General features: G+C 34.2%; 1 protein-coding gene across 2 annotated transcripts in view; it reads right to left on the bottom strand.

The window, feature by feature from the left end:
• LOC142345444 (guanine nucleotide-binding protein subunit beta-like) overlaps positions 1–3783 on the bottom strand; it is a 130653-nt gene extending 126870 nt beyond the window's left edge. The window contains exons 1-3 of one of the 2 annotated variants that reach the window (XM_075397499.1): positions 3708–3783; positions 3350–3409; positions 1650–1824 (exon numbers count right to left, since the gene is read on the bottom strand). In XM_075397499.1, coding sequence (XP_075253614.1) covers positions 1650–1818 — 169 coding nt within the window. In that variant the 5' untranslated portion in view covers positions 1819–1824; positions 3350–3409; positions 3708–3783. The remainder of the gene's footprint in view (positions 1–1649; positions 1825–3349; positions 3410–3707) is intronic. The other variant, XM_075397498.1, reaches the window with a different exon arrangement.
• Positions 3784–12292: the final 8509 nt, after the last annotated feature.

The raw sequence follows: 12292 nt of genomic DNA, 5'->3' as shown, positions 1-12292 counted from the left end.
GAAGTCTTTGGGTATGTTATTTAGTTGATGGGTGTCGTTTTGCCAATTGTCACAAACTTATTCCCATTTGACAAAATGTTCAATCCCAATTTGTAGACTTAAAACTATTGTTTGAAGTTTTCAATTGTGAGCGAGTCTTCTTCTTCATAAGGGCAGCCATCGCTCACGCTTAATTTACCAGCTATGGGGAGTTATAATTTTTATCCAAGTGTTTCTTTTTGTGACAACTTTAATTATATATTTTTAGACTTTGCATTCGCATATTGATTTAATAAGCGTACAGAAGTTTTTTTTCGTGAAAGAGGTATATCATATATATTCGAAAACCTAACTTATTCATGAAATCTCATACATACAAATGTAGTATTGAATAACTGATCTCTCCTGTTTCGGTACAGTATCATAACTGATCCTACCTGTTTCAAAAGTGGATCATAGTTGATCTTTCCTAATTCAGAATAGTATCCGAACGGATCCTAGCTGCTTCAAAAGAGGATCATAGCTGATCTTGCCTGTCTCAGAAGAAGATCATAGGTGAACTTGCCTGGTTCAGAAGAGGGTCATAGCTGATCTTGCATGTTTCAGAAACCCTTTGGCTGCTCAACGTTGCTTGCTCGTATTTCGATTTACAATTGTTGCTTCAATTAGTCAACGAGCAGTAGTTTTTTATGCTACAGCAACTCAATATATGTCATTTTAATATTTGTTGTCTGACGTCTGTGGCGTGTTAGCCCAGAGGGAAGGCGTGTAGTTGACATGCCAGTGAGTGATAGATGAATCCCCTGCCTACATGAACTTGTCTGTGTGAGGATGAGTGCTCACCCATACCTTCCTTTTGACCATAGCCTGGCCAATATTGGCGTCAATAGTGGCATCACGTTAAATTTTCAGATGCTTAAAAAAGGCCAAAGTCACCAATTTGGTCAAAAAATAGTGTAAGATTAGCAGTGAATAGCGGCGAAAAAAAATTTTTCACCGCAAAGCGCCCTCACCTTTTAGCGTTGAATACGGTGAAAATTTGCGGTTTCTGGCGGTGAAAAACTTTTTTCACCGCATTCAACGTATTACTTACAAAAAAGAAACTGCCGAACACGTGTTTGAGCCTTTCACCTCCCGCATGGCAACAACTTATTCCACTGCGCCATTTCTCACCTACTTGAATTATATTTCCTGTTAGTTTATGATAAGCGCTAAAATTAGCGCGCTGAATATTTGTAAGCTTTGCAATTTTAGCGATGAAATTTTTTTTTCACCGCATTCTGCTGGTAGCGGTGAAAAAATTTCTTTCACCGCTTAAGCGGTAAAAAAAATTTTCACCGCTTAATTTTTTTTTCACCGAATTGTTCGCATTGAACGCAAATCTTACATCTTTTAGCGATTTTTAGCGGTGACACCTCGACCCGGGAAAGAAGATCATTCAAGGTCACAAAATGCACAGTCTGAGACGTGATGAATAATATAAAAGGACAGCTGAGAACAAGCTCCTATTAATGCGCTGCGAACTAAAAGCCTGAGGCTGCGGAGCTGCGATCACGCAGAAATAAAATGAATATAATTAAAACCAGACCAGCTGGTGTGTTTGAAAATGAGAACTACATTGTTAAGTTTTGGGGGTTATTTCGACTAGCAGGGTAACATGGCAATATAACCTTTGAGGGTGCGTTTTGCCTTGAACTGTATCCTGTGTAGATGGGATACACTGTTAGTGACGTCATTGAGGGTGGAGTCACACATGTCTCTCCTCTGCTGCATGATCTTGTCTCTCAACGTCTCCACTTCCTCTCTCAGCTTATCAACACTCAACTTGTCATCCGTCATTCTGTTCTGAACGTCAAAATTACAGTTTATTCGGGGAATGGTATAGTATGCAAAAACTCGATTAGGCAAACACAAATTTTGCAGTCATTAGGAGAAAATTTTGAGCTAAAGTTTTGTGGATATTTGGCGAATACTTATTAAAACATTTCAAAACGGTACTCCAAAATCCACTCGATGCTGTAAAGTACTCAGAGTTCCTAACAGTAGTCTTTACGTAAAAATTTATATAGCCCTCGCTAATATTTGGTCAAAAGAATTGGGCAAAACGGGGGAAAGAGTAGATAACATTTTTTGCCTTTTTTCTATATATTTGGTGCTATAGAAAAAATTTCAAAGAAAGGTTGCTTTAATTGCTGCATAGATTTTTTAAAAGTTCAACTGTTTTTTGTGAGCTCAGGTCATCAGGAGACACGCGCTAGGGACACTTGAGTACTTTATACAGTTTTTGGTATTCGCCTAATGTCCACAAAACTTGAGTTCAAAATTTTTGCCTAATAGCTGCAAGAAATATGTTCACCTAATCGAGTTTTCGTCTAATATCCTGCCTCCCCGCTAAGTTACCCTTGCGTGCTTTCTCCATTTCATTGGTAAGCAACGCCACAATTGTAATGACCAATCGTTGTTAAAAGGGTACTCGAAACTTGATTAAAAATTGGAGCAATGTTGCGACAAAAATTGCACTCTTACTTGGTAAAACAAGGCTGTGCTAAGTTACTTTTGGCGTTCAGTGTATCTTCCGGGTTTGTCTTTCAACAATCGCTCTTCCTTGTAATCTATAGTCAATTTTGTAGTTGCATAATCCTCGATATATTCACAAAAGCCTATGGTTCAGATGAGTTCTGATTGCTCAATAAATTTCTCGGTTAACTCCTATTCAAGAATTGCCCCTTTTGCTATTGAGGAGGTGGTTTTTGAAAAGATCCATCCGTCTTCTCTCACTCATTAAACTACTTCGGATAACACGAGTACAGTTGTTGCTGCGATAAGAAAACATTCTTCAATTCGAAGCTAAGGTCATTACTTGCGTTTTCAATCAATCAAATTTTGGTCAAAAAACGAATTTACTTTGAGCAGAATTTAGTAACTTGTCCAGTCAAATTTTTGTCACTAATTCAATTTTTTTAGTCATTACTTCAGTCAGGTCTTATCGGCGGATTCTCCAAATTCGGTGAATTTAGAAAGGAACTCTACTACCATTTTGTGGGTCTTTTCCGCTTGTGCACCCCCCCAGCTTTGTGGGTGCATAATATTTGCACCCCCTAGACACACGCGCCATATTTTTACATAGTTATTTACTATGTAATGGCACTTGCTCTGTAACTGGGGCGCACAACGTATTGGGGGCACAAACGCAAAAGATCCCATTTTGTTAGTTCAAATTTGCGCGCGCAGTATCTCTTACAAATACTTCTCATAGTTTAAAATTTAATGCTTTTAGGACTTTGTAAGAGCTTGAAGATTTTCGTAAACAACGAGTTCAAATAAGAAACCCGTGAAGCCGACGTATGTTAAAACTTTTTGAAACAATTACCTGATTTTCAAATCCACAAAAATCTGACTATTACCTGTTTGATTATCTATCGACTGGCCACTCTCGTTGACAAAAGTAAACTCACAAAATGCAATTTTACTTGATAAACTTTCTTTTTAGAAGCCAATTCTAGTCGAAATAATGTTGGCTGTTTCTTTAGAATTTCAAAACAATCTGTTCAACTTGCTCATCAGATTAATAAATTAAAAAGGCAAAATCTTGCTTGAAATTATGGAGGCATGAGCAAGTTGAACATATTTTACATGGGACTCAAAGTACAGTTGCTGGCGGAAAATTGGCCGACTCCTCTCTGGATTTCTTACAGTAAGTAATTTAAAATTGCGTTTTGTGAGCTTACTTTTGTCAGCAAGTGTATCTGATAATCGATGGTTTCTTTTTGAGTTTCATTTTACGCATCTTAGCTTGACTCATTGTTACAAATTACAAATTTTACAAATATTTGTTAAGAGCAATAGAGCACAATCAAAATGGTTAATAGGGCACGTCTGCAAAGGTGCACTCACAACTTCAATTTCAAACGAAATTCAATTATTTCGTACCTTTTGGTTCCTCAAATACGTAAAAACAAAATCTAAGTCTTCCTTGGGCCTCGTGCCCAGCACTCAAACCCGGACGCCCTCATGTCTGGGCACTAAGTCCCTGGGGCGAATAAATTATTTTTTCTAAAATTTGCTTAAGTAATAGTTCGACAACTAGTTTGGCCATTAAAAATTGATTGGTGTACAAGGCAAAACTGAGATGAGATGAAGCCGAGTTGAAATATAGCCTGGCACTAACCAATTAGGCACCAAAAGTTGCTCTTTAAGTGTTTTAGACCGCTTACCCAAAAAGGCGAAAAAGAGTCGTCTGAAAAAGTCGGTTATTGTAAACTTCAACGGAAAACAGTTGAAGAGAACTGCTCTGTGGAACCAAAAATTCCATCAGAAACGATTTGAAATAAATTGTTGTCCAAGAAAATTGTTTATTTTCGGCTTTTTCTACAAGACAATTATTTTAATGGTTTTGTTCGTTTGTTCAGCTACACGTCAAAAAATATCAAGAGGAAAAGTTCCGCTCTAAATAGATCGCGGCACTACAATAAAACAGATTTCAATTTGTTTTTTGTTAATTTGGATCCTCTATCAACCTCAATTGAAAAATTTGATTGTAGACAAGATTTATGGAAAAAGTCAGTCGTCATTGAGTTTAACAGACGTAATCTACTATTAATTTTTCCGCAGGCAAAATTTCGAAACAAACGCCTAACCCAACGAAAAACCAAATTCAACGGAGCAAGATAAAAAAAGTGTCACTACACAAAATTTCAAAGTTGACATGGCCAAGAATTTTACTCGTAACTAAAATCTTCAAGTTTTGATCTATATTTGTATCTTTTGCATACTCTTTTTAAAGTCCTCTTTTTAGAGGACAGAAAAATAAAATTAGAATACCAGTAGAGCTATGTAGAGCTGTTTTGTTGGAGAACTAAGAAATCTTGTATATAAGTTTTCTAAGTGTATAAAATACTACTGTTTTTCGACATATCAAGTTATTAAAATATGAAACAGGGCCTAAGGGTCAAGGGAAACCATTGATAATGAGTGTTGAAAGCGTTTGTCTAATGTGCTTAATTTACAAGTGTCAGTGTTTTCTCATGCTCTGATGTAGCTGCCTCACGAACAAAGCTGTTCATTGTTGTTGAATATTACGCAAATTGTTCTATGAAACTGCCGGATATTGTTCTAAATTTGATGCAACAGGCAGCTGTATTATTGGATTGTTGGCGTTATATTCGGGGTTAATGACCAGTTTTGTTGTTTATTAACAGCACTGTTTATTAACAGACACAAAAATGCAATTTTTTGACATATGGAGCTTTTATTGTATTGGAAAGAACCCAACGGGAAAGTGAAACAATTAATACTGAATGTGACCAAAAAAAGTAGTGTTGTTAGCTTAATTCACCAATTTTCATGAAAAGTTGTCCAATAATTCAACTATTCAATATTTCAACTGTACAATAAGTCTACTATGATGTAATACCGCGCACAGTCAAACTGATGGACATGAAAATTATCCACATTTGAAAAACATTAATTCTCAGAGGTACGTGTTGGTTAATGAAAAAATAAGACCAACACTATCCCATAATATCACATAGACCACCTGTATACAAGCTTTATCAGTAATCTACGAAACACAAGTGACTGAGCCGTCTTTACAAGAAATTTACACGTTGAATACAGAAATGGAAAAAATTTTCAAATTCTAACTTGGTTGCTCCAGTAAATTTCATAAATATATGGAATTTGAAATTACTTGGCATGATAGTTTTTACTTAAGCTGTTTAATTTAGATTTTTTGGGGTTTGTAAAATTCTTCTAAAATACATATAAAACCTATAAAATTCTTCATCCAGTGTATACGAATGAATCAGTCAAATTCCAGGACGACTAACCTTATCTATAGATTTTATTAAATTTGCAAACATTAAATTTGCAAAATGTGGTATTATTGTTTCGTTTCTGTCAATGTTAACAGAAATTTCAAATGTGAAATGTAAAAAAAATGTGGTATTATTGTTTCGTTTTTCAGGAACTGTAAATATGTTGGCAAAAACGTGAAAACGCGACTGTCCTTATCAAATGAAAAGCTTGCATTCTAGTCTGTTCATGTTCTGAGTACTGCTTTGTACTTCCTACTTAATGCAAAAATTTCCGCTGGGCAGAGCAGCTTGGTTTAAATGGCCAACCAATCCAAAACGGTTTAGAAGGGCAACCAACCCAAGTCACTCGGTTTCGACTCATTTAGAGAACTGCTTTTAATATTTTTTGATTAAAATCAATTTGTTTCAACTCGGCATCGCCTCGTCTCATCTCTGCCCGGTACATTATTCAATTCGTATACGCAAAAGTATTACTCTAATCGTTACGTAATTTGTGTACCCCAGTCGAGACTGGATGGTTATCTTACAAGATCTTGCACGAATTTTGCAAAAGAGGGTTATCTTGCAGGATCTTGCAAGATGAATGGTTATCTTGCAAAATCTTGCAAGACGATGACTATCTTGCACGATCTTGCAAGATGAACGGTTATCTTGCAAGACTCTTGCAAACAACCAAAAACCGCAAATAATGAGTAAATTAAATATGAGATCAACCATTTATATAAAAAACGTTGCTGAGGTGAATTTTTGTTGAAATTGAGGTGCATTTGAAAAAGAAAAACTACAGGCTATTTAAAGTTAATTTAAACTAATTGATAACGTATTTGAAATACCCCCTTCCACAAAAATAGTTCAAGGATCATTTCAATTGTTCATTCTGTTAAAAGCAAATGTGAATGAAATGTTAAGCACTGAAAAATATCATAAAAATGTGTGTTTGGTGTGCTTGTGAGTGTGTGAGTGTGGTGTGTGTGTGTGTGCGTAGGAAAAAATTATGATTGTTGTAGCAAGGACTTCAACCCATGAATCTTCAGCCATAGTCAACCCGTCTCCAGGCGATTGGTAACCCATCGTCACCCCATCGGCAACACATCATTCAACCCAAGAAAACAGAAAATCAAGAAATTTAAAAAACAAAAAATCAATAATATTTACTTCAAGGACGTAATTTGAGATGCCCATTCGAAATCGAATGGTTATCTTGCAAGATTCCAAGACGATGGCTATCTTGCAAGATCTTGCAAAAAAATCTTGCAAGACGATGCATCGTCAGTCAAGATCTTGCAAGATAACCATTCGATTTGGACTGGGGTACCTTAAATTACGTACCAGTAGTCTGTAACTTGAAACAGAAACTTGGAAATGGTTTTCCAATCACTGTGCGCTCCATTCAGCACATTATAAAAATTCTCACAGCATTGTATTAGAGAAGGATTGAGAAAACGCTGAATGAACTGTTCTCTTTTCTCTTAATATTAGGTTTAATAATAATGCAAGTTAAAAATATTTATTCTTCACTTAGTTTTACACTTTCTACCAAATATAATGAGTGGAGATCATCTATAAAATCAGTAGCATAACAAACAACAATCAAATAATAGTACTTGGCTTCAATTTCCTTCAAAAAATTACAATTGAAACTGTTATAATTATTCAAAAATTTCGGAAACTAAATAACACAATGTTTGAATTGCTGGAAAACAAAGCGACAATATAGTAAACGATTCAAATTAGCACTCAGTTGCAACAATATTATTCTAGGATACGTCCTGAAATAAAACCGCACAAATTGAAACACGACATTTAATAAGAGAGAGACTCAAATTTGATAAAACGCTAATTATGTCTGAAAAATGAAAAAAAAAATGAAATTCTTCGGAAAACAATGAAAAAAAATGTAATTATTATCTGATTGACATGAGGCCGCTTTACACAAAGCCTAGATAACATAAGTACAGGCTAAAAAAGCTTTCAAAGCCAACCATGCAAAACCATAACACTTTTCGGGTACTTATGTTTGCATTCACTCAACAAGCATCTCAAAAGGTAATTAAATTGTAAGCTTTCAAAAGAACTTTGCCCATTTGCACTATGACTGACTTGATGAAAAGAATTTAATATCAAGAATTAAAACTCAAAACACCAAAAAAGTTTGAAAATTGGACCGCTCAAGGCTCTAAAAAACTAATTGAAACTTTTACCTTAAATTTACGCCTTTCCAGCTTCTTGGAGACACTACTGACTTTAAGTCAATTTAATCATATCATTTTTTAAAATTAGATCTGATATTATAAATTTTTGGTTGGTGCAGGAATCTGCATGAAACAAAACAAAGATTCTTGAACAAACGTGCAGTGAGAATGAAGCAGCTTCATTCCAAAAAGTTAATCAGTTCAAGTAAAATTTAAACATGACACTTATTTTATGAAACACTTCATAACCTTGAATTGTTCATGCTTTCAATGTCTAACCATTTCTTGTTGTTGATTATCTGAAATATCAATTCAAATCATCAGTTGAAACGCAGAAAATAAAACAAATGAAAAATATTTGTTGCAATTAATGCCAACTAAGATTTAAAATATCGCTGAAATCCAATTCTAGACGACTTCACAACTTTTATATACGCAAACTTTGAACACAGACTGCAATGTAATTAGGCAATAAATAAATTCCAAAATTCAGTTTTGCAGAAATTACATTTACAATAATTACATTTACATAAATTGCAATTTACATTTACAATAAATTTTGTAGGAAAATAAGAATAAAAGTCCAAAACGAATGTAAATTTTTAATAACTTTAGCAGAAACCATCTCATTCATTGGTATTATTTTCAAATTTGTGAAAAAATTAATACAAATGAGCCATCGTGAAGGAAGGGACGACGTTTAATGACGTTTTTCCGCTTCCTGACAAGTCTGGAAGAACGAATATCTTGAAAAGCTAAGCTATAAAAAAATAAGGTACCATTTGATTTCTAAAATTTGTTTGACTTTCTCGTTCAGTAATATAAATTCGTTCACAATAAGGTTGACGTAAAATTAGTTCCTCAAAATCTTTGTTTTTAAAGACACTCCCATTCAAATGATAAAACGACACTGATTAATCATAATCACTTAATATGGATTAAGAACGTGTTTTGATTGCCATTCACGAATATATAAAGTATTTGTAGTGTCTCAAAAATTTGTCTGCAGCTATAACGTTACACAGTTCGTCTTAAGCACGTCTTAACTATTGCACCCATAAACAGCCACATTTTGAGCAATTTTGCTCAATCTGTTCAGCAGACTCTAATTTAGATTTCTGAACTTCGTATTCTTAATTAGCATGTGGAATTTACGTACTTCACACTAAGTTAATACATTATTTGCTTTGCATTTTGTAAATACATTATTTCCTGTGTTTAACAGCTTTGTTCCACTTCGCAAAGCTAATTTCAATTTTCCAGCAGTTGGATTGCTAACGATGTTAAAAAATCTTTCAAAAAAACGAGACCGGTTGTTTCAAAATTGGATCAAATTTTCATCATAACATACATAACTCACCAAGCCTACAAAACGCAAAGAATTTTGATTACCAAAAAAAATTTGCGATAAAAAACTTGATTACTATGACAAAAAAGTGGAAAACGAAAACAGTAAATTTTTGTTTGCGGCATATAATCATTTTTGTAATAACCAGGATTCAATCGAAGACAACTGGTATGTGGATGCAATCACCAGGTTAGGCCTAAATGAGATCAGCTGTGAGCAAGCAAAGAAGTTTAAGGCAATATTTAACCTAAATTTTTATTTTCATCACAATAAATGCCTAAGAAGTGCAAAACGTAACAAGGAAAGTGAAAAACACTGAAAATACTGGTCACGATGGTTTAAGCAACAGGATATTGATATATTCCCTATTTGAGCCCCAGGCAAAAATTTTTAATTCTTGTTTTGAAGGAAATAGTTTTCCAGAACAGCAAAAAGTTCAAAAATAAAAGCATTGCACAAAAGCATTGGATGTCTAAATTTATATCAAGATATTAATACACGAGCTCAGCAATAAAAACTGGTTGGATTCCAAACGAATAAGGCCCTTGTTCAAGCAATTCTAGAGTTCACTGAACACATAAGAAAAACATTAGACGAAAGAAACATTGCATACGACCCATTGACTTCAAAAAAGCATCAGATACTGTAGCTCACAAATAATTTTAAAATATCTGCAGAAGTTAGGTTATCGTGGTAAATTTGGAGAACTTATAACTAATTATTTGACAAACAGGGTACAGTATGTTTGTTTTGATGAGAAGCTTTCGAAATTCATGGAAATTAATTTCATTGTTACTCATGGGTCTGTGAAGGGGCGCTTGTTATTTCTCAACATTAATGATCTCCCAGAAGTATTAGAAAAGAGCAACAATGTGCTGCTTGCAGACGATTAAAAAATCTACACAAAACAATTTCAAAATGAAAAATTTGAAACAGGAATAAATAAAAATGAGAATTGGATGAAATATCACTCATCAATAATAAATGCATAAATGCTCGTCAATTGCAGTGGGAAAACAGTATTCAGGTACTAGCTTGAAATTAGACAATCAGAAAATTGCGAGGCAAGATCAATTTAAATGTCTAGGTATCATGATTGACAAAAACGAACTTTTAGAGAACACTTGTCTAATGTCAAAAAAATTCTTCGAACTTTGCCGTATATTGCTTAGAGCCAGATATTTCATTTCTAAACAACGTATGTTGTTTTCCAAAAACGCATATTGAAAATCGGTGAATGATAATTAACTTATTTTGTACGCAAAAAGTTAAGACATTCCTCATGGATACAAAAACTTGAAAGGCGCACAATGAGGACTCTTTCCGCAGAAAACATGAGCCCATAACCGAATTGATGCGTCAGAAAACAATTCAAACAGTTTTGAAATGTAGTAGGCTCATTTATTAAAAGGATTGGTCAAACAGTTCCTAAAGGACTATAACTTTGCATACTTTGTAACTTCAACTACATCACGGTTAGAAACAAAAAATGCAAAAAAAGGACTTCTGCCACAACTATCATGTCGTTCCAGCTACATGCAAAAGTCCATAAAAAACCAAACCACCGTTGCGTATATTTCTCTCTTTAAAATGAACTAAGACCCAACAAACTGACAAAAATGACTCATACCCAAATAAAACTTTTTCTTGAAAACCTTTTTAGAAAACTATGTTTTTGATATCAAAGATTTATACGAGCTGTTCTTCCCCGGAATGCAATGTTCAATGACATGATTTTTTTCTTTAGGTTTTTCAGGGCCCTGACATGGTGAGTAAAAAGTCTCTTTAAGGACCCCTCGAAACAGTTATAATTCATATATCTATACTGCAGCTGGTAAATGAATTAAATATTGAAAGTTCCTCGATTGGACATGGTGAGTAAAAAGTCTCTTTAAGGACCCCTCGAAACAGTTCATATATCTATACTGCAGCTGGTAAATGAATCAAATATTGAAAGTTCCTCGATTGGACATGGAAAAGATGGTTACACAAATGCAAAATGTGCGCTATAATTACAAAATGTTGCAAAAATCAGCACTTGAGTTTAATTAGAGCCCAAACATTTTTAAAAAAATAATATCTTCATTCATTTCTCATTCAATTAACCACTAAGAGAGAGAGAGAGAGAGAGAGAGAGAGAGAGAGAGAGAGAGAGAGCGAGAGAGAGGAAGAAAGAAAAACTGGATTTTTTGAATTACTCTAAACTATGTCCTCATCTTGACCCTTGTAAATTGTAACTTTTCATATCGTATCAAGGCGAAACTCTTTTTACCAACAAAGGATGAACCTTCGATGGTTCCAAACAAGTCATACTCCTCTTGTTCTGGCGCAGTGTGTGCACTTCAATTTCATCACTCTGGTATCTGAGAAATTTACATTTTGCACATATCAGCTAACATAATTTTCAAAGTATTTACTTGAAAAATTTCTAAAGAACACTACCTTTTTGCCTAATGTGGACTTTTGTCTACCAGCTAAAATATTGAAAAATACCCCACACCGTTACATACACTGCTACAGAACAAACACTGTTAAATAATTGTTCTGATTGATTTCTTTATTTTTCATAGAATTTTTCCACCTTTGAATGAGCATTTGAAACTGACTATTGAAAGCCTCAAGAAAAATAATTTAGATAGAACAGCGTTCAAGATTGGCGGGAAATTGATGAGAATTCAAAATAAACTTACTTTGCAGTTAAAAAGAAGATTTCTAGCTTTAAAGGATGAATGTGCTCATTGAAGTTTAATTTCATGACTATTTAGCTTTGATCTCTTATTAACCGAAAGATTACACAGAAAAAAGGGAATAAGCAAGTTTTCTTTAGAGAATAGTTTGCTCTCAATTGCATGCTAATATACATTGATAAATTGTCTAATATTTTTATCTCCAGAAATCTTTGGAGAGACTCAACTTTAGGAAAAATCTTGCGAACCAATCACAAATCCAAATACGTC

The sequence above is a fragment of the Convolutriloba macropyga genome, chromosome 9 (assembly GCF_964194025.1).
Source record: "Convolutriloba macropyga chromosome 9, txConMacr16.3, whole genome shotgun sequence".
NCBI classification, from domain to species: domain Eukaryota; kingdom Metazoa; phylum Xenacoelomorpha; order Acoela; family Convolutidae; genus Convolutriloba; species Convolutriloba macropyga.
The sequence above is the reverse complement of the archived record's forward strand: the minus strand, read 5'-3'. Positions and strand labels throughout refer to the sequence as shown.